The sequence below is a fragment of the Rhinopithecus roxellana genome, chromosome 14 (assembly GCF_007565055.1).
Source record: "Rhinopithecus roxellana isolate Shanxi Qingling chromosome 14, ASM756505v1, whole genome shotgun sequence".
Taxonomy (NCBI): Eukaryota; Metazoa; Chordata; class Mammalia; order Primates; family Cercopithecidae; genus Rhinopithecus; species Rhinopithecus roxellana.
In genome coordinates this window covers 76701934-76729867 of record NC_044562.1, presented here as the reverse complement: position 1 = coordinate 76729867, position 27934 = coordinate 76701934, and the positions used below count along the sequence as shown (strand labels likewise).

The 27934-nt window shown below is 39.7% G+C and overlaps 1 protein-coding gene and 1 pseudogene across 2 annotated transcripts in view; both read left to right on the top strand.

The window, feature by feature from the left end:
- The window catches only part of DCAF17 (DDB1 and CUL4 associated factor 17), a 56267-nt gene extending 40061 nt beyond the window's left edge, over positions 1-16206 (top strand). Inside the window, exons 11-15 of one of the 2 annotated variants that reach the window (XM_030916681.1) lie at positions 2447-2537; positions 3877-3960; positions 5911-6066; positions 6838-6930; positions 15824-16206. In XM_030916681.1, coding sequence (XP_030772541.1) covers positions 2447-2537; positions 3877-3960; positions 5911-6066; positions 6838-6930; positions 15824-15988 — 589 coding nt within the window. In that variant the 3' untranslated portion in view covers positions 15989-16206. Of the gene's footprint in view, positions 1-2446; positions 2538-3876; positions 3961-5910; positions 6067-6837; positions 8569-15823 lie in introns of those variants that run through there. The other variant, XM_010377608.2, reaches the window with a different exon arrangement.
- Positions 16207-17984: 1778 nt separating this feature from the next.
- LOC115893281 lies at positions 17985-18650 on the top strand (annotated as a pseudogene).
- The last annotated feature ends 9284 nt before the right edge of the window (positions 18651-27934 follow it).

Genomic DNA, 27934 nt, shown 5'->3' with positions numbered 1-27934 from the left:
CTTTTCATTTGGCATCCCTGACACCACAGTTCTGAATATTTTCCTCTTTCATCTATCTTTTTTAGTATGCTTTTGTGCTCTTCCTCCTCTACCCAGACTTTAATTATTGGATGTCCATAGTTGGGTCTTAGGCCCTCTTCTCTTCTCACTATTTCCATTCTGCTTGATTCTGTTTATTCCTTTGGCTTCAAGATCATGTATACATGAGAACTCCAAATTTATATACTAACCTCAACCTCTCATCTAAGCTCATTCCAGAAATCTTGAATCATTCCTGATAATTTCTTACCAATTTGTCTTTCATCAGTATACATACATTTAAACACTTAGAGGCATTCTCTTTCTCTCATACATAACACACCATATATCCCCTCAATCCAGTTTATTTTGCTACAAAATATTTCTCAAATCTGCCTATTTCTGCCCTTGGCCACTGTCATCATCTTGGTCAGGTCACTGTCATCACTAGCCTAGGTTACAATAATAGCCCACTCCAGGGCTCCAGGATCCACTCTTGCACTAAGTCAGTTTTCTTCTCAGCAGCTAGCATGATTTTTAAGAACATGAAGAAATACAAAAACCTATGCAAGTGAATTCAAATGCTTTAACCTTTTTATGGCTTTTCATTGCTCTTAGGATAAAAATCAACATAGATAGCATGGTCCGAAGACCCTCCTCCCACTCAGTTTACTCTAGTCATGCTATCTTTTCAGAAAATGGAGGGCATGTTCCCTCTGTTTGGAGTCTGTTTCCCCTACCAACACTTCTGCCTGATTTCTATTCATATTTTATGGCCCAGCTTCAATGTCACTTTTCCACAGACCTCCCGTGATGCCCCTTGTCAGATTTGCTTGCCCATGTTATTTTCATTTTACCCATGGTGTCATCTTCCTTTGTAGCACTTAGGGCAACTTAAATAAATTATTTTTGTGATCTTCTGCTTAAATACCTTATTTGGTATCATAAACTCTATGATGACAGGGAAGGAGTCTGTTTTGCTGACACCTATAACCCCAGCACTAAGCATAGTCCTTGGCACAGAGTAGATGCTCAGTATTTGTTGAATAAGAAAGAAGGGGCTGGGCATGGTGGTTTAGGTCTATCATCCTGCACTTTGGGAAGCCAAAGCAGGAGGATCCCCTGAAACCAGGAGTTTGAGACCAGCCTGGGCAACATAGTGAGACTTTGTCTCTACAAAAAAATTAAATAAAAAATAGCCAGGCATGATGGTGGGCACCTGTGGTCCTAGCACCTCAGGAGGCTGGGGCAGGAGGATCAGCTGAGCCCAGGAGTTCGAGGCTGTAGTGAGCTATGATTGTAGCACTGTACTCCAGCCTGGGTAATGGAGTAAGACCCTGTCTCTAAAAAAATAAAACATAAAAAAGGGAAGTGTCTGCCTTTATTTTTTATGCTTCATGGTAATCAGTCTACCCCTCTGGATCTATTATTCATATAATGAAGATGAAAGGATTTAATGAAATAAGATTATTAATTTTTACACATCTTAATCTGTGGTTCCGGTTCAGTAAGCCTTACTTTTAATGTTTGTTACCACCCATATTAGTTTGAACTTAAGAAAACAAGGCCCACAAAGAGTGTATGGCCTTTTGCCAGGTTTTAAAATATAAGCATTTAAAAATATTGCCTCTAAAAACACTAAGTGAGTAATTTAAATTATTATTTGATCTCTTGGTCTTCAGGAACTCTGAGGCCTCCAGCACTCTCTGGACACATAGCTGCTTCTCTCTGCTGTTCTTTTTTTCTGCATTTGAGACTTTGAGCTTGTAAAACTGTGCTTTTGAAGCTTGTTAATGATGTAAACAGATTTCTGTGGGTGGTAAGCAAATAGGCTTGATCCATGAGGCCATTTGCACTCAAAAAACCCAAATCTTTAAATGTAACCAATCCTAAGAAAAAAAGAAGAGTATTTTCAGTTGTCATTTTTAAATATTATTCTATCATGAAAACTCTTAGTTTCTATTTAGGTATAGATTTCGTTGCTAATTGAATTTCTTTATAGTTAACCCTAAGTGTTGCTCATAGATATCTCATCCTACTTCAGAAATAAAAATGCAAATATCTGCTATAATTGTTAGAGCTGAAATGTTAGAGAACTGTTACAGCATAGCAGAAATAAGGTTCTTCAGAGTAACTTTTATTAAGCCAGTTTGGAAAATAGCTTAGGCCTGACCAAGCTGATCATTACCTACTTCAGTGGCACCTGTTGTCACAGTTCCCACGTTTTTCTGTTTAACAGAATCGCTGAATTTGAAGCAGTTCATGGACATTCAATGATCACTTATTAGTACTGCAGAGTAATCAAGAGAACTACCTCAGTGTTGTTACTATAATTTTTATTTGTTGAGTTTTATTTCAGTACTTAAACTTTGGCACTTTGATGGTGTTTTGAAGTCTTATGTTCTCAGAATCCTTTTTCCCTTTTCAGAGTTTTGAAGCTAACTGAAATAGAAAATAATAGTTTTCAGCATCAGATCTCTGAAGATTTTGTCATTTTGGCCAACAGGGAGAACAATAAGGTAAGTCAAGAGTACTTTAAAATCCTTTGTATATCATTGTCTTTCTGTAGAAGACTATAATATGCTAATATATTTGCCTTTGAGTGTAGCGGAAAACAACAGCACAGCCCTATAAAAGTCTGTTCATTTTGTCTACATGGGTAGCCAGTTTTAGCCCCATGTACATTTGAGATTTAAAGAAAGTTGACTATATTGAGTTTCTCTTTTGCTTATTTCTGTTTCTTTTCTGAGTTTCCTTTTAAGTTTTTATTGATGAATTATCAACCTTTGGGTCTAATTAATTGTGCAAACAAATTTAATTGGGATAATATATAAATCTTTAAAATCACATACCATACTTTAACTCCAGATGGTACTTTTCTTTTAGTGTATAAATTAAGACCACAAAGAAAATTATGGGGAGGGAAGTTTCTAAAACAGATCCACTTTTTATTTGCTGTACTGTATACTAAGGCAAAAGTCAGGTGAATGAGGCAGCTAATCTATAATCTTTTAAATAATTTTTTTTTGCCCATTCTGGCATTTTAGCCATTAAAAACTTGAATAAAGTATTTTTAGGCTGGGCGCGGTGGCTCAAGCCTGTAATCCCAGCACTTTGGGAGGCCGAGATGGGCAGATCACGAGGTCAGGAGATCGAGACCATCCTGGCTAACACGGTGAAACCCTGTCTTTACTGAAAAATACAAAAAACTAGCTGGGCAAGGTGGCGGGCGCCTGTAGTCCCAGCTGCTCGGGAGGCTGAGGCAGGAGAATGGCGTGAACCCGGGAGGCAGAGCTTGCAGTGAGCTGAGATCCGGCCACTGCAATCCAGCCTGGGTGACAGAGCGAGACTCCGTCTCAAAAAAAAAAAAAAAGTGTTTTTGAGCCGGGCATAGTGGCTCACACCTATAAACCCAGCACTTTGGAAGGCCAAGTCAGACAGATTGCTTGAGTTCAGGCATTCGAGACCAGCCTGGGTGACATGGTGTAACCCTGTCTCTACAAAAAGTAGAAAATTAACCAGGCATGGTGGTACATGCCTGTAGTCCCAGCTACTTGGGAGGCTGAGCTGGGAGGATCGCTTGAGCCTGGGAGGCAGAGGATGCAGTGAGCCAAGATTGTACCACTGCAGTGAGGCAAAATCGCACCACTGCACTCCAGCCTAGGCAACAGAATGAGACCTTGTCTCAAAATATGAAACAGAGGATCAGAAATCTGATTCAGAATTTTCTCAGTTGAGGAAATAATTGTGGATGCGGGAGAAGGGTTGGTAAGTTTTACCAAATTTGTTAATACAATTTTACTTTTGACTGCATGTAATAGAACTTGTCATATCTTTTTATTTCTTTCCATATGATAGAATGAAAATGTACTCACTGTTACAGCTTCTGGACGGGTGGTAAAAAAAAGTTTTAACCTTCTGGATGATGACCCAGAACAAGAGGTATTGCTTTGGCCAGAGATGACAAACCAAACCAGTGTGTCCTTGCCTTGTGAATTTCATATTACTATTTCCCCATACCCTGGGGTAGAGGTTGGGGTTGAGGGGTTTCAGGCAGGCCAGTTGGTTGGGGTTGTGCATGCTATTTCAACCAGTGCAACCCCACCATCCTCTCTTTTCATATTGTAATTATTCTTAAAGTTTTATTTGCAGAAAAGTTCATAGGACCAAAATAATTTGAAAACACTGTTAGCTTATTGTTTTGTTTTGTTTTGTTTTGTTGATGTGTATATTTTCTAGGGAACTCTCTTAAGGGAAAATTCTTGAGTTATATCCTGATGACTATATGGTTTTTGCCTTATTTTTTACTTCTAGACTTGAATTTGTTTGTTAATGTCCATAGGTCAGAGGAAGAGGATGTGAGGGTATGATAAATCAGTTCAGCTCTTATCTTCAGGTTGGCTTTATGTGTCACTGAGCTAATACATTTTTATCCCCTTCCTTTAAAGAGGCATTGGAAGTATTTATGAAATCAACTGAGTGATCATGCCTTAAATATATAAACCATTGCATAAATTCTAAATCCATTTAGACTATCTAACTATATTATTTGCATGACCATTTTTAGTTAGAAACATTAGAGTGGCCTTCTAAGGACAGTTTTTGAACTTCTTTTAAAATAGGTTGGAGGTGGCCCAGTATGTAGCAGTTCTCAAAAAAACACACAAAAAATTATTATTTTGGACCATACACACCTATTGAGAACAAAGAAGAAAGCAACATACTCTGCATATACAACCGTATTCCAGAAAGATGTACTAAAATTTCCAAAAGGTTGCGTAATTCATTCGGGGGGAGAGGTAGTAGCAAAGCGAGAGATGCTCTGTATCATGAGATTAAAAAACAAAATATTTTAGCCTGTAAAGGAAAAGTTTGAAGAAAATGTGACTAAAGTCTATAAAATCACTGACACCAAGGCAAGAAGTCACCCTTTGAAGTCTGACCATGGTAAGGTAAAGGCAAAAAGGAAATAACATAGAAGTACATTTTAATAATCAAAGGTAATAAATCCATATAAATTTTTATGTCTTAAGGTGGCAAAGGCAGAAAATGTCAGTGTATTAGAGAGCAGTTGACCAAACACAGGTGAAGAATTAGTGCATAGTGATTGAGAGAAACATGCTATGCCTGTCTTTAAAGTTGATGCCAGGCATTCAGCCAAGATGTACCTTCCTGTGGTCCATTCCTGGATGATTGGGCACTGATCTGCTTTCCCTGCAAGGTTTTTGAAATCTTGGGTTTTCTTCTTTGAGACACAGTTCTGGGATTTTTCTCTCTGTACCATAGCTAACCCTTTTGTCCCAGTCCTGTTCCGTGGGTTGGATTTCATTTCCTAATATTCTCCCTCAAGAATAAGCAGCCATTTTTGCTTTATTTAAAAAACCAAAAGGATTTTTTTTAAAGGTGGTAAAAAGTCATAAATAGTGTATGATGGGTTATCCATCCTTCTAGAAATGTCTATGTTTTTCTGGTGTGAGAACTTTGAGAGCTCAGTGAGCAGTCTTCAGGTTTTAGAACTGAGCTTCATGTGTTTAGTCCTGTCCAGGAATCAGCAAACACACTTGTGAGAGGCAGCAGTTGAATACTCTTTTAAATTTAGAGAAGCTCTGATTTGCTGTCACAGTAGAGAATTTCAGTTATACTTTGAGATCTGCATAGACTTGGTTTTGTTTATCAAATCTGTAGGATACTGCTTAACTCTTGAAAATCTTGGAGCTGATGTTTTACTAGGCATATAAGTAGATACATTTCTACCTATTATTCTTCCATTAATTCATTCTTCTCTCATATTTTTGTGAGTAATGGAATACTTAAACTATAAATGCAGAAATAAGCCTACCTGAATAACTGGATTTTGCCCCTTTCCCTCTATTTTATCTGTCTATCCCAAAGACTTTCAAAATTGTGGACTATGAAGATGAGTTAGATTTGCTTTCTGTGGTAGCTGTTACTCAAATCGACGCTGAAGGAAAAGCTCACCTGGATTTCCACTGTAATGAATATGGAACTTTACTTAAAAGCATTCCACTAGTGGAGTCATGGGATGTGGTAAGTAGAGTCCATGGAACACAAAGTTGTAAACCTTTTCTTTATAGGTGCCATTTATTAGAACAGATGTTACTGTGTTCATGTCAGTCCAGACTCACCTATGCCAATGACCATGTGAAAGAGGTTATTGTCCTATATACAGAACAAAAGAGTACTTCTTAAGCCTTCCTCCCCTGGGCACCAGTGGCCTTAAAGATAAAACTTCATGTGTTTTCCTGAGACTTATTGTCTCTTTCCTTACCCTAGTCTTTGATTTTCTTTCAATTAAAAATTTGGAAAAATTTTTTTAAATAAGAGAATATGGTAATAAATCCACACAGTTATTTAATAGAGACCATATCTAAGCATGTAGGATTCCCAGGTACTCTTGAATACATTTATCTGATATTTCAACTATTATAGAATGTCAAAGTTATAAGGAACAATAGACACCATTTTATCCAGGTCTTGTTTTATCAGTGGAGAAACTGGGAAGTTTGGCAATTCATACATGATCACACAATAAGATAGATAGTAGCAGTGTTGGAAATAGAATCTGGGTATTTAGACTCCTGAGTCCAGAGTTCTTTTTATTCTCTATATTTTGTAGAATGCCTTTTTTTGTTAATAATATGCATATCCACAAATAATGAAAAACCTCTTTCTAGCAACTATTTTCTTCTAAATATATATTTGAAGATCCCTAGCATAGGTACTGTGACATTTTAGTAACACAGTAGTGAATATGGCTGTGTGAAAAGGAGAATTCATATGATTGTATTTTTGTTACAGACATATAGCCATGAAGTCTACTTTGACAGAGACTTAGTGCTACACATAGAGCAGAAACCCAACAGAGTCTTCAGCTGCTATGTTTACCAGATGGTATGTAACACTGCGGAAGAAGAAGAAACCATAAACAGAAGCTGTTAAAAAGAGTGAGATAATTGTAACCTAAGAGACTTTTAGCCAAACACCCCAGCAGCTGTGTCCAATCCATTTTATTATCTGCATGGCACATTCTCCAATATTTTCCAAAAAAGTCTTGTGTTGACTTCAGATGACTATGACTTCTTTTTTAAACTCTTCCTATAAAAGATGATGAGGACTTCATTTTTTGTAAAGGTTTTTTAGAATACTGTTCCAAGGAGTTTAGTGTTTTGCAGCTTTGAGCTAGGTGGTAATGCAAATATAAAATGCTGGGAAAAGAAAAGGACAGGTTAATTCCAATTGTTGAGGAGTAAGTCATTGATGGGATGGGTCATTGATGGGTTCTTAAAGGATGGTTTGGAATTTTGTTTGTTAAGGCTAGGAAAGACAGGGAGAGACAAAAGTAAACATGCAGAAAGAAACCACATATCCTCTATACCAAACTTTGCTTAAGGATGAAAAATGAGATGTGTTATGTGAGAACATTATTTTGAGCCCAAAATGTGTCATCACAGTTTTTTAAAATCTTATACATGTATTTATATGTGTTTTGTATTTGTATATGTAGTATCAGGAATTGGTTCTAGTTCCCAAATTATCTTTTCTTCTTTGGTTTTGTTCTCCTGGCTTGATGTTCACATTGAATAGTTGTGTTTCTATATAGACTAATGTAAAAGATTCCAAGCAAACCTTAAGTGAAATTTTTTTCTGATATGCATCCTGTTTAGCTTTTAATGTATCTAAGGATGTTCTCATCTCACCATTCTATTCATTTAGTGAGTTTTCTGATCTTGTTTAGGCAATATTTTCATACTTATGCAATAAGATAAAGGTACCCTTGCCTGCACTAGTTCTGTTTCCTGTAGAAGAGTAGATAAGGTCCCAGGAGGAGTTCTTACTAGCTTGGGGGTTGCCTGATTAACCAGAGAAAATTTTTGGCTTACTTATGAAACAAGCATTATTTCTTCTTTGTTAGGAAAGATCTAAATGTGATCCTTGAACTTTAATAATCATTCTTTAAAAAGTTAAAGGCAACCCAATTAAAGGGAGAAAATGTTTCTTTGTGCTTCCTGTTTGAGAAATTCAGTTGCTTCCATTTCACATGTTCTGCATATTTATCTCATTTAACCTCAAAAGAATAACTGGTAAGAAGGAATTTATTACAGCAGCAACAATCATTGCTGATTCAAGTTTAAGGTTAAAATATGGAATTTTAGCTTGGATGATTTACATTAAAATCTTTCCATTTTTTTCTTCAGTTTTGGCTTGATGCCATGTTAAGAATGATGTGAATTCTTCCCAGTTCTGCCCTGGTGCTAGACATTACCCCAAACTTTCAATTAGACACTAGCTATATCTAAATAGTCCCACTTAGTAAACTTACATCTTGAAAAACAAGACCAGTAAGAGGACAGGAAAAGTACTAAAGAAAGGAACCAATGTTATGTGAGTTTCAAAGCAGATGCAAGGCTGTGTAAAAGTAGAATGTTCATTCTCCATTTCTAAGAGTGTTTCAGGATAGGACGTCTTAAGACTTCAATCATGTCAGGGATTTTTTTTTTTTTTTTTTGAGACGGAGTCTTGCTCTGTTGCCCGGGCTGGAGTGCAGTGGCTTGATCTCAGCTCACTGCAAGCTCCGCCTCCTGGGTTTACGCCATTCTCCTGCCTCAGCCTCCCGAGTAGCTGGGACTACAGATGCCCGCCACCTCGCCCGGCTAGTTTTTGTTTTTGTATTTTTTAGTAAAGACGGGGTTTCACCGTGTTAGCCAGGATGGTCTCGATCTCCTGACCTCGTGATCCGCCCGTCTCGGCCTCCCAAAGTGCTGGGATTACAGGCTTGAGCCACCGCGCCCAGGCCAGAGATGTTTTTTTTTTTTTAGGCGATTATTGAGTTTCTCCTTCTCCTTTAAGTCATCACTTTCCTTTTATGAAATCATAGTAAGGAACTCATCTACTCTGAAAGGCATTTGAGAAATATCTGAGACCCCTGGCTGCTTTTTTGCGGGGGGAAGAGGGTAGAATACTTCTCACCTAGATATAACTTACCACTAAGAAACCCCCAACATGTCACCACTGCCTAAATCTAACTAGACCAGGGTCCAGAGGCCATTCAGGCCAGGCAGGAAATGTGCCTCATGTGAAAGACAGTAAGGAGTTGTGGGCAGTGTAACAGGAGAGCTATGCCCCAACTAAAAGGAGCAGCTGCTACTGCTTAGTTTCAGCCAGTTGCAACAATATGTGGGAATATAGGCTGCATGATTGTTAACAAGATAGGTGGTAAAAATATGCCAAAAGATACAGAAGATAGCAAAGACTGTGGGGAATTTGGATACCACACATAGCGAGAGACAATGAAGCATGCTTCCCAGCTCGCCAGAGTGTCACACAGCTGCTCATTCTGCCACCTGCCAGACATTAATGTCTTCCTGCCCTTCATAAACCCCCTCTTTACCTGACTATTTTAATTCAAGACTCTAGCTACGTGCCCACCTACTTAACAGGTACTAGTGACAGGTACAAAACGTTATGGGTAACAATTCTGAGTGTTTAATGCAAGCCCAGGTGAAGCAGGGTAGCTTCTATCAGGTGCAGACATTAAGCTGAAAAGAGGTACATTGTGCATTGCACTCCTGGATCCAAGTTTCTGTATTCTCAGAGCATCGATGCGGGAAGCTTATTGTTCCTTAATTTTTTACAATATTTATCACAATTCTGGGAGAAAACAAAACAAATCCTATCCTGTTTACTATTTGTGCTCCCTAGTGAGGAGATATTGCTCTGTTTAGACAAATTAAGGCACTATACATTCTTCCACCAATTGAAAGTTTTGTGTCTTACAATTCTTTTGTTTTAATAATACATTTATTGAGTACTTTCTATCTAGTAGTCACTGTGATACAGTATAAGTAAAATAGGTTGTCTCATTTAATATTCAAAATAACCACATGAAGTATGAACTGCCATTGTCTTTCCCCTTTGTGCAAATGAGGAAAGTGAGGCTTACAGAAGTTAATTGGCCCAGGGTCCCACAACTAATAAGTGCAGAAGTGGGAAACAGAACCAGATTTGTTCGGCATAAACTTGTGCCAAATTTCCTGCAAAGCTCTCAAAAGGCAATGCATGTTATTTTATCCCATATATAGCATACCAACAACTATAATACTGGGTATATAGGAAAATGCTTAATAATTGTTTTTTACTGATGATTCAGTGTCTAAATTTTGAACAAATTTGGGTAAGATACAAGTCACACATAAATTGACAGAAAATGTAGTTCTTCATTCAGTGGTTAGCAGTCATTAAAAGGTACTTTCCCTTTGTGGTGATAATAAAATAAGTATTAGTAGTTAGTCTTCATATTATTTGACTTCCTTATTAATAATTTTTATATTTTCTTCTCCTTCTTACCATATTCACATGTATCATCCATCTTTTAGAATCCCAGGGAGCTGATTTCTGGTCCCTATGTTGCTATCAAATCTGTATCTTGCAGAAAGAATAATTTATTTCAAACAAGGGACATAGAAGAAAGATAAGGCCTACTGAGGTCTTTTTCCCATCATTTTATTATGAAACATTTCAAACATACAGTAAAGTTGAAAGAGTTTTATAGTAAATATTGAAATACTGACCACAGGGATTCTACATCTTACTCTACTTGTTTTATTATTTTCCTATCCAGCATACTTTTTGATGGATTTCAAAATAAATTGCAGTTGCTGATACACTTCCCCCTAGTACTTCAGCTGCATATTATTAACTAGAGTTTGGTATTTATTTAATTTTTAATTTTTTATTTAAGATTTACCTGCAATAAAATGCACAAATCTTAAGTATAAATTTACTGAGTTCTTGCAGACATATACACCTGTGTAACCCAAACCCTTTCCAAAATTTAGAACATTGCAATCATCTTCAGAAAGTTTCCTAAATCCCTCTCCCAGTCTATCCCCTCCCCACCCCTCAGGTATAACTACTGTTCTCATTCTTTTATATCAAAGGTTAAATTTATCTGTTCTAAAACTTCATATAAGTGAAATTATACAAAATGTAATTCTTCTTTGACTTAGCATAGTGTTTCTGAGATTTATTTGTGTTGTTGCATGTGTCAGTGGTTCATTTCTTTTTATTGCTGAATATTCTTTTGTATGAATATGTCACACAGTTTGTTTATCTTTCCGTTGATGGACACTGGGCTCTTTCTGCTTGCTTTTTACTGTTATGAATAAAGCTGCTATGAACATTCTTAGACAATTCTTTTGTGAACACATGTCTTTATTTCTCTTGGGTAAATATCTGGGGATGGAATTTTCGAGTCCTTGGGTAGGTGTATATTTAGTTTAATAAGAAACTGCCAGGCCTTTTCCCCAAAGGATTGTACGATTTTACATGCCTGCAACAGTGTAGGAGACTTCCACTTGCTCCACACATTCTCCAACATTTGTGGTTGTTAGTCTTCTTTATCTTAGTATTTATGCTGGGTGTGTAATCATTTCTAGTTGATAACTCAGATTGTTTCTACTTGTGGTTAGCAACGATCTTGTCAACTTGACCTCCTTCCTTCCCCAGGAACTGCTGAAAACATTCTTTGTGATAATAGTTAAGATACCCTAAAACTCAGCTTGAATTATTCTTTCTCAAACATGGGATACATTGCTCATCAAAGAACCCTGATTCCTTTAATGGAGAGTATAGTTGGGAACAACCTGGGCTCTAAGGGCGTGTGTTCCACCGTTTCACATGACTACTGGAGCTGGACAAAATGGCACTGGAGAAGAAAAGAGGTCACAGCAATCATTGTAATACAAGCAGAAAGGTGACTTTTTTCTTTAAAAGTTATGAGTTCATGTTACGAACATGATAACAGGTGAAATCAGTTGATTTTTTTTCTCTAATATGACAGCATATTAAACAAGCTGTATCCTTTTCTCACTAACTGTAGTATTCTAGGCTGGATATGTTGTGATAGCAAATTAGTATATTCAAATTTTAGAGGTGCACAAAATTTCAGAAGTATTTATTTATTTATACTCTTTTTGACTCTCTATTCAAGTGTCTTAGAATTTGTGCCAAAGTTTGCAGGTTCAGTTCCTTTCCTCATTATAACCTGAGTCCTATATAAGGGTAAAGGTGGGAAGAAGGGGGAGTCTCAGCCTCCTATATGGGCACATTAAAAAACACCATGCTCTGAACACTAGGCTCTCAGATAGAACCCACTGAGGTTAACAGACAATAGCAAGGAAAGGGAAGATTGAGATCAGCAAAAGCCTGTAAGATTTGTCTGATACTCTTCTTCAACTCTTTGTTTTCATGGATACAAGTGTTATTCCTGATTAGAGACAACATTGAATTTGAGTTTCATAAAGAATTTTGGCTACACTTTTTTTTCTCAGAATTAGAATAACCAACTTTGCAAAGGTGGTAAATCCAGTAAAAAGATGTCAGCAAATAAAATCAAATTATTACTTAGAATTATTAGAGATCTTTAAATTTTCTTTATAGACTTATTGAGGTATAATTGACGTGCAGTAAACTGCAGTTCTTTTTTTGAGACAGTCTCGCTATGTCGCCCAGGCTGGAGTGCAGTGGCGCAATCTCAGCTCATTCCAGCCTCTGCCTCCCAGATACAAGAGATTCTCATGCCTCAGCCTCCCAAGTAGCTGGGACGACGGTGTGCGCCATCATGCCCAGCTAATTTTTCTATTTCTAGTAGAGATGGGGTTTCACCATGTTGGCCAAGCTGGTCTCAAACTCCTGACCTCAAGTGATCCACCCACCTTGGCCGCCGAAAGTGCTGGGATTACAGGTGCCCAACCAAAATCTTCTGCCCTTAAATATATATGGAGAGAGAGAGAGAGAAAGTCTTACTATGTTATGTTTTCGAGGCTGTTCTCAGACTCCTGGGTTCAAGCAATTCTCCCACCTTGGTTTCCCAAAGTGCTGAGATTACAGGTGTGAGCCACCACACCCGGCCAATAGCACAAATATTAACAGACTCAAATTATCTTCTTCCCAGGACTTAAAACCTTGAAGAAGCTCTGGGCATGTTGCCAGCCTCTCCCAATCTTATCTCAGTTCAGAAGGATCATATACTGAATAAAATTGTATCAAAAGTACTTCATATCTAATAAATTAAGTCTAAAGTTAGTTAATACCTGCTCTGACCTAGTTAATGCCTTGAACCTATTTTAGTTCAATGTACTTTGAAACCTTGGATCACCATGGAAGTGATGAAACTTCTAGTTAACAAAATTCATAAAGATAACAGTCAGTGAAAGTGAAATTCATACTCAGGACACTACCTGCCCAGATAATATGCATCTATAAATTGACCTCTTAAGTGAAATTTTCAAAAGAGAATTACTTACCAATAATTTAGCAAATTTTTTTTGCCGTATAGCATTTACGAGCAAACGCTCTGTAACAATAAATGTTTTATGGCTCAAGTATTTTTTATTTTCTCTTTAAAGGATATGTGCTCAAGCATACAGCCATTTTCGAATCCTATTCTAAACACCACTTGTGTTTTTGAAAAACACAAGCTCCAAAGGCACAGCTTTTCAAGTTTTACCTGTTACAAGACTAGTTAAAGCAACAAGACTAGTTAAAGCATGTTAAAAGAATTGCATTTTAAAAGCCATTATAACACTTAATTTTCCTGTCTCTAATCTGTCTCCCTCTCTTTAAAAAGCAAAACCAGTGGGAATTAAAGGAATTCCCAATCCCTACCTCATCTAAAACCTCAGCTATTACACAACATCTGCTTGAAGATGTGCTGAATCCAATGCAGACTTGAAGAGGTCCTTCGGCCTCATTGCCACACCTAATAGAACATCCCAAATGTCCCATTCCCAGAGTTTGTCTTGGTGTGCCCTACCAGCTGGACTCATGATCCAGTAGTTTCCTGTTTCAATTTCTGTGGAAAGTCTTGAGTGCCTGTGCCCCTCTGGAGTGATCATAGAATTTATTGTCCAAACGCAGACACTTTTGAAAGTGAAAGGAGATACCAATAATCATGTCTGGACAACAGGCACAAACCAAGCCTATTCTGAGCAAAAGGGAACATATGGGCACCCTAGCTAGAGCTAATAAAAGTAACCAGGAAATCGTAAATCTGTCCATTTACAGATTATTATTTCTTTTCAATCTGGTATGCCAGACTTCGCATAATCAGTCAAGGGGGTAATGGACATAGTCCATTGAAACAATTTTCCATTTTTATCTACAAACCATTTACAGTCTCCTCTGCCAAGGGTGGTCCTATTGCTGCCCTGGTATTCCAGGATCATATTTTCTCCTTCAGTGCATCTATGTCTCCCTCAAATTAACCTAGTCTTTAAGGTCTGGGGTCTTTGTATTAGTCTCATTTCTGACACCAATTTGTATTGTCAAACAGGAAAGTGATATAAAGTAATACAAAAACACTAACAGGATGGGAAACATTTCTGTAATAGAAAAGTATATGAAATGTACAGAGATGATCCCAAAAATGACGGAACAACACAGCATGCTGGAGGCACAGGGTTTACAAATTCTCACAAGGTTATATAGCTGACGATGTTACCCGTTAATGCAGAGTGATGTTCATCCAGGCATGAGCTACTCAATTTTGCTCTGTTACAGGGAATTTTATACTTTCCTGGTTCTAGAGACTCTAAGTGCCACCTGTTCACCAGGTACAACTAGTACAAAGCAATCTCAGCACATGCCTCAGTTTTTACTGTGAGACGACATAAGATGAAGTCTAATTTCCTAGTTTTTTCTTGTTTGTTTTTTTCAGATGGAGTCTCGCTCTGTCACCCAGGCTATACTGCAGTGGCACGATCTTAGCTCACTGCAAGCTCCACCTCCCAGGTTCACACCATTCTCCTGCCTCAGCCTCCTGAGTAGCTGGGACTACAAGCGCCCGCCACCACGCCCAGCTAATTTTTTTAATTTTTACTAGAGACGGGGGTTTCACCATGTTAGCCAGGATGGTCTTGATCTCCTGACCTTGTGATCCGCCCACCTTGGTCTCCCAAAGTGCTGGGATTACAGGTGTGAGCCACCGCGCCCGACCCTAATTTCCTAGATTTAATATCCCTTAGCAGGCCTAGACTTCCCCATACCTGTCTGGAGTCCATTTATACGAGTCCAGTGTTGCCAAGTCTTGCAATTTTTTTAGTGGTAGAAATCTTGATTTATGTTAAATGTTCAAATTTTTAAATGACAGCCCTTAATTAGAATATTAAAATATTGCACAAGCCAAGCAAAATGAATCTGCAAGCTTCTCTCCAGCATACTCATGGGCTGTATACCTAGCAAGGGCCAAGTGTGTTTATTTCTAAACCTCTTTTTGCCAGTTATGTGTGTTATTATAATTGTATATTTATGACTTTACCCATGAAATGTGATTAAAAATTTGCTTTTTATTTTAAAAAGATTGAGTACTTTGGGAAAGACTCGCTAAAATTGGGTCACTAGAAATTGCTGTCAAATGCCGTGTGTTCAAAATAGTTGTAAAAGACTGAGAGATGTCTTAGCTTAGGTTCCCCCAAAAGGAGATCCTGAGGCAAAAGCTTTTATGCTACCTCCTTGGTAAGGAGTGAAATCTCAGAGAGCAAAAATGGGGGGTAAGCAGAGTGAAGCAGATCCAGAAGGAAACACAATATGAGGATGTGACATCAAGCTGGCCACCAATAAGTGCAATGAAATGCTTAATGTCATGGTCACACCTCTGAGAAACCACATAAACCACACCTCCAAACAGTATGTGTGAGATGGGTTGGGAAGAATTTATGATTCCTCAGCTCTTATCTGCCACTCCTCAAAGATTCACCCCAGAACATAATCTCTCCTGAATTTTCAGATTGCCCAAGGCAGAATTCACCTTGACATCAGTGGACAGGCAGCAAGGAGGACTCAGAGCAACATGACGTACATGAAGTACTATTGGCTTGGCAGGTCTTGCCAGCCAGAAGTTCAGAGTCCACACAGAACAGTCTTGCTAGCAGTGGCTGGAACAAGAGAATAGTGAGACCAAGAAGATTGGAATCAATGCAAGCTGTCTGATAAAAGAGGTAATGAAAAAAAACTTGGATCCTTGACTCAGATTTCTTCATATATGTCCTTGAGTTCCGATCCACTGTAAGAATAACAATTCTTGAGGCCAGGCGCAGTGGCTCACGCCTGCAACCCCAACACTTTGGGAGGCCAAGATGAGAGGATCACGAGGTCAGGAGTTTGAGACCAGCTGGGCCAACATAGTGAAACCCCGTCTCTACTAAAAATACAAAAATTAGCTGGGCATGGTGGCACGTTCCTGTAGTCCCAGCTACCCAGGAGGCTGAGGCAGGAGAATCTCTTGAACTCGGGAGGTGGAGGTTGCAGTGAGCCGAGATCACGCCACTGTACTCCAGCTTGGGCAACAGAGTGAAACTTCGTCTCAAAAAAAAAAAAAAAGAAAAAGAAAAAAAGAAAGAAGACACAGAATATGTAATGTGAATGAGAGAAGGCCTCTGGCAGCACTGCAATCCACTGTCTCTCCCAATAGGGCATAACACGGGTGAGGAACACACAGATGCAGCTGGAATTGTGCTGAAAGAGCTCAAGAGGCAAAGTTCTTTGGATGTTTTTCACCTCCTGGTGGTCGTGGATGGAATCAATGCTCTTTGGGGAAGGACCGCTCTGAAAAGAGAAGATAAATGCCCGATTGCCCCAGAGGAATTAGCACTTGTTTCACAAGCTGAGGAAAATGATGAAAAACGACTGTCATGGAGGTGCCATTGTGTTGACTTTGAGCCATACTGGGTCTCTCTTTAAGCCCGGGAAAGTGTATCTGCTCCAGGAGTTGCTGGGAAAGGATGGATTTGATGCCTTGGATCCCTTTATTCCCATCCTGGTTTCCATCTATAAGCCAAAGGAATTCGAAAGTTGTATTCAGTATTATTTGGAAAACAATTGGCTTCAACCTGAGAAAGCTCATACAGAAGAAGGGAAAAAAGAGCTGCTGTTCTTAAGTAACGCTAACCCCTTGCTGCTGGAGCGGCACTGTGCCTACCTCTAAGCCACAATCACAACATGCGAGGAAGACAATGGACATCTGCTTTAGGCTGGACCCAATGAGATGAGGAAGTCCGGCAGTACACAGGAAGAGGAGCCAGGCCCTTGTACCTACGGGGGATTGGACAGGACTGCAGTTGGCGCTGGACCTGCATTAAAATGGGTTTCACTGTGAACACGTGACAAGATACTGCCTTGTTCCAGAAACTTATATCAGTTTATTGGATGTGGTTTTTCACATTTAAGATAATTATGGCACTTTTCCTAAAAAATAAAGTATCTTTCTAAAAAAAAAAAAAAAATTCTGCTGAGGCAAGCAGATCACAAGGTCAGAAGTTTGAGACCAGCCTGGCCAATATGGTGAAACCCTGTCTCCACTAAAAATACAAAAATTAGCCAGGCGTGGTGGCACGCCTGTAGTCCCAGCGACTCAGAAGGCTAAGGCAGGAGAATCGCTTGAACCTAGGAGGCAGTGAGCCAAGATCGCACCACTGCACTCCAGCCTGGGCAACAGAGTGAGATTCTATCTCAAAAAAAAACTTTCAAAGGCGGGACGCGGTGGCTCACGCCTGTAATCCCAGCACTTTGAGAGGCCGAGGCGGGCAGATCACAAGGTTAGGAGTTAAGACCAGCCTGGCCAATTTGGTGAAACCCCTGTCTCTACTAAAAAGTTACAAAAATTAGGTGGGTGTGGTGGCAGGTGCCTATAGTCCCAGCTACTTAGGAGGCTGAGGCAAGAGAATCGCCTGAACCTGGGAGGCGGAGGTTGCAGTGAGCCCAGATTGGGCCACTGCACTCCAGCCTGAGCAACAGAGCGAGACTCTGCCTTACTGCTTTTTTATAATATAATACCTTTATTGAGCTCTGATTCCTATACCATAAAATTCACCCTTTCAAAGTGTACAATTCACGGAGGAAGTGGGGCTACTTGGAGTTGGCACAGGTTCTCTGTTCCTACCAGCTTCACCATGTAAAAGGTTTCCTTTAAGATCCCTCTGACGTCCGACCTGCAGCTGCTGTACAAAGTACTCAGTGTTTCTGAAAGTACAACTTTCACAGCAGTCTTAAAGATTGCAGCAGAATAAAGTTCCTGCTGCAACAAGTGCAATTACTGCCAGTGATGGAATATAAATAAATTCTGCACAGACTGCTGGAAATGTTTTTCTAAAACATGGTTCAGAACTACAAAGTATGCCTAGAGATTATATTGGAAGGTAATATCTGTTACCTGAAACATACAATTACTTTTCAGAATAAATATTGCTAATTTTTTTAAAAAGTGTAGAATTCAGTGATTTTTAGTATATTCACAAAGGTGTGCAACCATCATCACTATATAATTCCAGAACATTTTATAGCCCCAAAAGAAACCTTGTACATGTTAGCAGTCATTCTCATGCCCCTCTCCCCACAACTTCTGGCAACCACTAATCTACTTTCTGTCTCCATGGATTTGCCTATTCTTGATATTTCACATAAATGAAATCACACAAAATGTGACCTGTTGTGTCTGGCTTCTGTCACTTAGCATAATGTTTTCAAAATGTCATCCATGCTATAGCACGTATCAGAATTTCATTTTTTTCTGTCCAAATGATATTCTACTTTATGAATCTACCACATTTTGTGTGTATCACATCCATCCATCTGTTGATGGATATTGGATAATTTTCATATTTTAGCTATTATCAGTAATGCTATTGTAGGCCAGGCACAGTGGCTTATACCTGTAATCTCAGCACTTTGAGAGGCCAAGGCAGAAGGATCACTTGAGACCGGGAGTTCAAGACCAGACTGGACAATACAACAAGATGCTGTTTCTAAATAATAATACCACTGCTGTAAACATTTATATACAAGTTTGTGTGTAGACATATGTTTTCAATTCTCCTGGGTAAATACTTAGGAGTGAAATTAATGGCCATTTGGTAACTTTTTCAGCAACTGCCAAACTGTTACACCATTTTACATTCCCAGCAGCAAGGTATGAAAGTTTCAATTCCTCCATATCCTTGCCAACACTTGTTCTTTTCCATTTTTTGATTATAGCTATCGTAGTTGGTATGAAGTGGTATTTCATTATGGTTTTGATTTGTATTTCCCTAATGGCTAAGGATTTTGAGTATCTTCTCATGTGTTTATTGGCTATTTGTATATCTTCTTTGGAGAAATATCTGCTCAAATCTGTGGCCAATTTTTAACGGGATGATCTTTTTGTTGTTGAGTTGTAAGAATTTTTTATTATACTCTGGATACAAACCTCTTATCAGATACGTAATTTGCAAATATTTTCTCTCATTTTGTGGGTTGTCTTTTTCTCAGTGGTGTTCTTTGAAGCACAAAAAATTTTAATTTTGGTGAAGTCTGATTCGTTTTTTTAATTTTGTTACTTATGTTTTTCATGTTATATTTAAGAAACAACCGTCTAAGTTCACAAAGATTTACTCCTATGTGTTCTTCTAAGAGTTTTCAGTTAGCTCTTACATTTACATTATTTTAATCTATAATCTTAGAACGAATAGAATTTAATGTTAACACTATTTACTTTCTTACTCCCTCCTTCTATTACACAGGAAACAAATGGTGTTTGATTCTAAGTGTATTCACTAATACAAGGCTGGGGACTGCCCCATGAGGGGTGAGCATGAGGGCCATAAGAGATATTGCTGGGAGCCCACTTTGAAACAGGAATTGGTGACAGAAGCAAGCCCCAGCCACTGGCCTCACTTAGAGCTGGAGGAACAAGATTTTATCCACTCCTAAGAGGAAGTATGGGAGAAACACAAAGATACTGCCAACACACTGGTACAGGCTCACTGAGAGGGGCTATCTATTCTATCATCTTAAGTATATTTCCCCAACCTTCAGGTGGATATGGTTTTCATATGCTCCTACAGTAAGTGACTATACATTCTATGATACTATGAAATTAATACCTGTTATTTTATAAATGTTGACACTAATAGGTGACAGCAAAATAGTGACTATGTTATTAGCTTGTATGCGAGCAATTGTTAACCTTTTGTGCCTTTGAACCTATCAGAATTTCGTCAATGTGCTGTGATAAATATTCGTTATTTTGAACTTAATAGACTACATACACGTGTCTAACAAGGCTTTTGAGTCATCACAGAGTAATAACCCCATCACAGAGTAGTAACTACTATAGTCATAACTACATCACAAAATAATAACTGCTATATTTAGACACAGTGACCAGTGTGTCTATTTCATGACTTTGATCACTGAACTCAGTACATGCTCTATCAGTGAAAAAAAAGAAGAAACAGCAGTCAGTTGTGCTTTTAATTATGTAGGAATAAAACAAACAAAATGCATTTGGTAACTATACCTGCTAGAAGACGTGTATTAGATAGGGAGATGTAGCTAGAAAGTAGAATTTCCACATCAGAGAATATTATGATTATATAGATTGATGAAGCAAAACTATTTTCGTCTGTGCTGATGTTACTTTGAAATTCTGTTGAATAAGAAATCCCATATTTAGGTGTGTTCAGAAGTGCATAGTCCCTGACAGTCTTTCTGAGAATGTCATTTGGGTTATGGTACTGCAGTTAATGTGTTTAAATACCTAGAACATGTAATACTTGTCTTAGAAGTTTTGAGAAATATATTGGCGATTCAAAGAGAATCCACAGATTAATCAGGAAGGAGCAGAATTGGCACATAGTTCTTTTTAGCAGAACTGCCCAGACTCATGAAGGACTGTGAATGAACTACACTGCAGGATAGGGAAATGTCTTAATGCAGCAGCTATCCAAGATATTCAAAGCAGCTGGAAATGCCCCACTTGGGACTGGACTGTTTCAGGATGTAACTGAGGACAGAAAACCTGGGGATCACAGTTGGATGGAGCTTCTTGGCCTCATGATCAGCATCACAAAGGAAGGAGCCTGGTTTGAAATGGTTTTTGACAGCGTCGTTCCTAAGTTGGGCTGTGTCTCAGGAAAGAGGTCTAGAGCTCTTCAAAGAACCTGGACAGGCACAGTGGCTCACGCCTGTAATCCCAGCAATGTGGGAGTCTGAGGCAGGTGGATCACTTGGGGTCAGGGAAGCAACCTGGCCACAATGGTGAAACCCCGTCTCTACTAAAAATACAAAAAAGTTAGCCTGGCATGGTGGCACACACCTGTAATCCCAGCTACTCGGGAGGCTGAGGCAGAAGAATTGCTTGAACCTGGGAGGCAGAGGTTGCAGTGAGCCAAGATGGTGCCACACTGCACTCCAGCCTGGGCAACAGAGTGAGACTCTGTCTCAAAAAAAACAAAACAAAAAAACAAAGACCCAAGAATTACTGTGAACCACCATGTCCCAGTGTCACTTAGATATACTATAGCAGGGTACTTCAAAGTTAGTTTGCTGTATGGTCACTGGCAAAGAAAGTACACACACACACACACACACACAAAAGTTCATTTGCAATTACAGAATTCAAGCTGGGCACGGTGGCTCACGCCTGTAATCCCAGCACTTTCGGAGGCCGAGGCAGGCAGATCACGAGGTCAGGAGACTGAGGTCAGATCGAGACCATCCTGGCTAACACGGTGAAACCCCATCTCTACTAAAAATACAAAAAATTAGCCGGGCATGGTGGCAGGCGCCTGTAGTCCCAGCTACTCAGGAGGCTGAGGCAGGAGAATGGTGTGAACCTGGGAGGTGGAGCTTGCAGTGAGCTGAAATCACACCACTGCACTCCAGCCTGGGCAACAGAGCGAGACTCCGTCTCAAAAAAAAAAAAAAAAAATTCAAAATGTTCAAAAATGAAAAATAAATCACCCTCTCATCCCCTTTCTCAGTCTGTTTCTGAACTCTCTAGGTTTGTTCTTGCATTACTATAAAGAAATATCTGAGGCTGGGTAATTTATAAAGAGAAAAGGTTTAATGGCTCATGGTTCTGCAGGCTGTACAAGCATGGCGTCAGCATTGCTCAACTTCTGGTAAGGCTTCAGGAAGCTTCTAATCATGGCAGAAGGTGAAGCACGAACAGGCACATCAGAGGGTAAGAGGGGAGTAAGAGTGGAGGGGGAGGTGCCACATGCATTTTTTTTTTTTTTTTTGAGACAGAGTCTTGCTCTGTCGCCCAGGCTGGAGTGCAGTGGCGCAATCTCGGCTCACTGCAAGCTCCACCTTCGGGGTTCACACCATTCTTCTGCCTCAGCCTCCCCAGTAGCTGGGACTGCAGGCACCCGCCACCATGCCCAGCTAATTTTTGTGTTTTTAGTAGAGACGGGATTTCACCGTGTTAGCCAGGATGGTCTCGATCTGACCTCGTGATCCACTCGCCTCAGCCTCCCAAAGTGCTGGAAGTACAGGTGTGAGCCACCGTGCCTGGTCAAGGTGCCACATGCTTTTTAAACAACCAGATCTTGTGTGAATTAACTGAGCGAGAACTCACTTATCACCAAGGGGATGGTTCAAAAACATTTACAAGGAATGGGCCCCCATGATCTAATGGCCTTTCACCAGGCTCCACCTCCAACATTGGGAATCACATTTCACCATGAGGTTTGGAGGGGACAAACACCCAAACCATATTATCTCTCTTAGAGCTACAATCCACCTAGAATTGTTTTTATCTATAATGTGAAATGGGGGCTAACTCTTCCTTGCCTTCATAAAAAATTTCCATTAGGCTAGGTGTGGTGACTCATGTCTGTAATTGCAGCACTTTGGGAGGCCAGGGTGGGAGGATCGTTTGAGCTCAGGAGTTCAAGAGCAGCCTGGGCAACATAGTGAGATGCTGTTTCAAAAAAAAAAAAAAAAAAAGTTTATTAATCCAGCATCATCTATACCACCTTTGTCATAAATCAGTTCTCTACATATGCACTCTGCTCTATTGGTTTATTTGTCCATATTTGTACCAGTATCACACTGTCTCAATTAGTGTAGATTTATAACATGTCTTAATATCTAGTAGAGTATGTCCTTGCACATTCTTCTTTCTCAGGAGTGTCGTGACTATTCTTGACCCAAACAAATACACATTTTAGAATCTACTTGTCAATTCCACAAAAATTAACTCACTGCAATTTTGATTGGAACTTCATTGACTGTATTGACAAACTTAACTAGAAATGACGTCTTTACTATTTTAGGTCTATCAATACATCAACAAAGCACATGCCTCTATTTATTTAGGTCATTTTCCATTTCTCTAAAATTTTTTTTAGGTTTTCTGTATAGAGGTTATCGTATGCATCATGTGAAGAGAGTCCACCAACAGGCTTTGTGTGAGCAACAAGACTTTATTTCACCTGGGTGCAGGCAGGCTGAGTCTGAAAAGAGAGTCAGCAAAGAGTGGTGGGATTATCATTAGTTCTTATAGGTTTGGGATAGGCGGTGGAGTTAGGAGCAATTTTTTGCTGGCAGTGAGTGGATCTCACAAAGTACCTTCTCAAGGGCAGGGAGAATATTACAAAGTACCTTCTTAAGGGCGGGGGAGGATATTACAAAGTGCCTTCTCAAGGGTGGGGAGGGTGTATCATACAAAGTACATTCACAGGGACGGGGACTATCACCAAGTACATTATCGCAAGGGCAGGGAGGGTGTATTGTCACAAAGTCAATTGATCAGTTAGGGTGGGGCAGGAACAGATCACAATGGTGGAATGTCATCTTTTGTGATTCTTCAGTTGCTTCCGGCCATCTGGATGTACAGGTGCTGGTCACGGGCTCAGCTTTAGCTTGGGCTCAGAGGCTTGACAGAGGTATTACATACCTTTCTTTAGAGTTGTTACTAGGTATTTGATATATTTTGATGCTATGGTAAAGGGAATCTCACTTAAATTTCATTTTTTAATCATTTGATGCTTAACTAGGAATGCAAAGAATTTAATTTTATTACTTCCTCTATCCTTAATTCCACTTTGTAGTTGCTGTTGTTGTTGTTGTTGTACTGGTTGGGACCTCCAATATAATTAGTACTCTAATTGTTTAAACAATTTCAACCATTAAGTACAATGTTTTCTGTAGTATTAAAAAATAGATTCCCTTTAACAAATTAAAGCAGTTTCCTTCAATCCTAGTTTGCTGAGGTTTTTTTCATGACTGTATGTAGAATTTTACGTTTTTACATCTATTAAGATAATCATAATTTTTCTCCCTTTTCTGTCAATGTAGTAAGTTACATTGATTATTTGTATGTTAAAACAATCGGCAGGGTGCGGTGGCTTACGCCTGTAATCCCAGCACTTTAGGAGGCTGAGGCAGGCGGATCACAAGGTCAGCAGTTCGAGACCAGCCTGACCAACATGATGAAACCCTGTCTCTACTAAAAATACAAAAAAATTAGCTGGGCATGATTGTGCACACCACAGTGTAGTCCCAGCTACTCGGGAGGCTGAGGCAGGAGAATCACTTGAACCTGGGAGGCAGAGGTTGCAGTGAGTGGAGATCATGCCACTGCCACCAGCCTGGTGACAGAGCAAGACTCTGTCTCAAAAAATAAAATCATGTATTCATGAAATAAACCCAACTTTGTTGTGATGTATCATTTTATGTTTTCTTAGATTTAGTTTGCTATTATTTTGTTTAATGAAGATTTTAACTTATAAGCAGTTTATATTAATTTGAAGTAGTCTAATGTTTCACTGCAACAATTAGAAAATAAAATGGATAAATTGCAAAATTATATTTTTAAAGATATCAGAGAGTTGTGGAACAAGGAGGAATAGATGAACTAAAATTCTAGAAGGGTAAGAACCCTCTCTAGATGAACTAACAATTGTCTTTGTTTTCTTCACCTGTGGGCCTGACCCCCAGGCAGAAAGACGCTAATAGAAGAAGAACCAGTAGAACTTTTGACAGTCACACAGGGCTGTTGTGACCTATAAGAAACTGAAAGAACCCAAATACAAGGCTAGTTTCCTCGTCTGAGTTTTAGGGTGATCTGTAAGACTGGGAGCTGGGCCAAAAAGGCAAACTGAACTCTCCCATTGTCTCGTTCTGCTTAGGGAAAAAAATTCTACGAAGGGAAAGGAGTCTTTCACAAATTCACAACTAGTCTGTCACTCATGCTGGTGACATGCTTGTTCAGCCTGAAGAATTGTGAGCCAAATAAACTTTTCTTTATAAATTACCCAACCTTAGGTATTCCTTTATAGCAACAAAATAATGGACTAACACAGTACTAGTTTGCTAGGAATGCCATAACAAAGTACCACAGACTACAAAACTTAAAAGACAGAAATTTATCATCTCACACTTCTGGAGGCTAAAAGCTGAAGATCAAGATGTCAATTAGTCTTCTCCCAATGGACTAATGAGGGGAGAAAAAGATGTCAGTTGGGTTGTATTTTCTGAGGCCTCTTTCTTTGACTTGTAGATAACAGTGTCCTCCCTGTGTCCTCACATGGTCTTCCCTCTATGTGTGTGTCTGTGTCCTAATCTCCTCTTCTTATACGGACATCAGTCACATTACCCATTACCCACCCTAATGAACCCCCCACCTTTTTATTTATTTTTTTTTATCTTTTTTTTTTTTTTTTTTTTTGAGATGAAGTCTCGCTCTGTGGCCCAGGCTGAAGTGCAATGGCGTGATCTCGGCTCACTGCAACTTCTACCTCCCAAGTTCAAGTGATTCTCCTGTCTCAGTCTCTTGAGTAGCTGGGATTATAGGCACCTGCCACCACATCCGGCTAATTTCTGTATTTTTAGTATTCACCAGGCTGGTCAGGAGTTCTGACCTTAGGTCACACGACCTTGATGTTATTGTACTTCAATTGTCCTACACATCCCTTCTGAATCATTCTTTCCCTGTAGTAGATAAGCCCTGGGTCTGAGGGGTAATGTTGCAGGGATCCACCATCTTGTCTCACCACCACCGAAGACAGACATGACTTCTGTTCTTAAGTTCCTATTAAATGTTTCTTTCCAAGAAATTGGATTTGTCAATCTCTTTCTTCACCCTCTCAGCTTCCTCAGACTCTGGGGCAGATTTGCATAGACCTGCCCACTGAAGAACAACCTCCTTGGATAAATCTATTCCTAGGTATTTTATTCTTTTGGACATTACTGTAAATGGAATTGTTTTCTTGATTTTCTTTTGAATTTGCTCATTGCTGACGTATAGAAACACTGCTGGCCAGGTGCGGTGGCTCACACCTGTAATCTCAGCACTTTGGGAGACTGAGGTGAGTGGATCACCTGAGGTCAGGAGTTTGAGGCCAGCCTGACCAAAATGGTGAAACCCTATCTCTACTAAAACTACAAACAATTAGCTGGGTGTGGTGGCAGGTGCCTATAATCCCAGCTACTGTGGAGGCTGAGGCAGGAGAATTCCTCGAAGCCAGGAGGCAGATGTTGCAGTGAGCCGAGGTTGCGCCATTGCACTCCAGCCTGGGTGACAGAGTGAGACTCCATCTCAAAAAAAAAGAAAAAAGGAAACACTACTGACTTTTGTGTGTTGATTTTGTACTCCACAAATTTGCTGAATTTATTAGCTCTAGTGGTTTTGTTGTTAGTTGTGGCGGTGGTATTTTGTGTGCGTGTGTGTATTCTTTGGGATTTTCTTTCTTTCTTTTTTTTTTTTTTTTGAGACGGAGTCTCGCTCTGTCGCCCAGGCTGGAGTGCAGTGGCCGGATCTCGGCTCACTGCAAGCTCTGCCTCCCGGGTTTACGCCGTTCTCCTACCTCAGCCTCCCGAGTACCTGGGACTACAGGGCCCGCCACCTAGCCTGGCTAGTTTTTTTTTTTGTATTTTTTTAGTAGAGACAGGGTTTCACCGGGTTAGCCAGGATGGTCTCCATCTCCTGACCTCGTGATCCGCCCGTCTCGGCCTCCTAAAGTGCTGGGATTACAGGCTTGAGCCACCGCGCCCGGCCGGGATTTTCTATATATAGGATCATGTCCTTTGCGAATAAAGATAGTTTTATTTCTTCTTTTCTAATTTGGATGCCTTTTCTTTTTCTTGCCTGATTACTCTCACTGGAATTTCCAGTACAGTGTCGAACCACAGCAATGAAAGCAAGCATCCCAATCTTTTTCTTGATCTTAAAGGAAAAACTTTCAGTCTTTCCCCAGTGCATGTGTTGTTAACTGAGGGCTTTGTGTATGTTGGAGGGAAGTGTCATAAATACCCTTTATCATGTTGAGGAAGTTCTCTTTTTATTCCTAGTTCTCTGAGTGTTCCTTATCATGAATGGGTGTTGGATTTTGTGAAATGTTTTTTCTTCATCAATTGAAATGATCATCTGCTTTTTTTCTTCATCCTATTAATGTGGTACATAACATTGATTGATTTTCTTATGTTAAACTGCCCTCAGGTATACATTTTGGAAATATTCTTTCACAGTCTGTGGTTTGCTATGTTTCTTTTTGTTTATTTATTTATTATTTTATTTTATTATTATTATTATTTTATTTATTTATTTATTTATTTTTTATTTTTTTTGAGAGGGAGTCTCGCTCTGTGGCCCAGGCTGGAGTGCAGTGGCCGGATCTCAGCTCACTGCAAGCTCCGCCTCGCGGGTTTACGCCATTCTCCTGACTCAGACTCCCGAGAAGCTGGGACTACAGGCGCCCGCCACCTCGCCCGGCTAGTTTTTTGTATTTTTTAGTAGAGACGGGGTTTCACCGTGTTAGCCAGGATGGTCTTGATCTCCTGACCTCGTGATCCACCCGTCTCGGCCTCCCAAAGTGCTGGTATTACAGGCTTGAGCCACCGCGCCCGGCCTATTTTATTATTTTTAAGACAGGGTCTCGCCCTGTTGCCCAGACTGGAGTGCAATGGCATGATGTCGGCTCACTGCAACCTCTGCCTCCTAGGCTTAAGTGATACTCCTGCTTCTGCCTCCCAAGTAGCTGGGACTACGAGCGTGAGCCACCATGCCCAGCTAGTTTTCGTCTTTTTTGTAGAGACGGGGGTTTCACCATGTTGGCCAGGCCGGTCTCAAATTCCT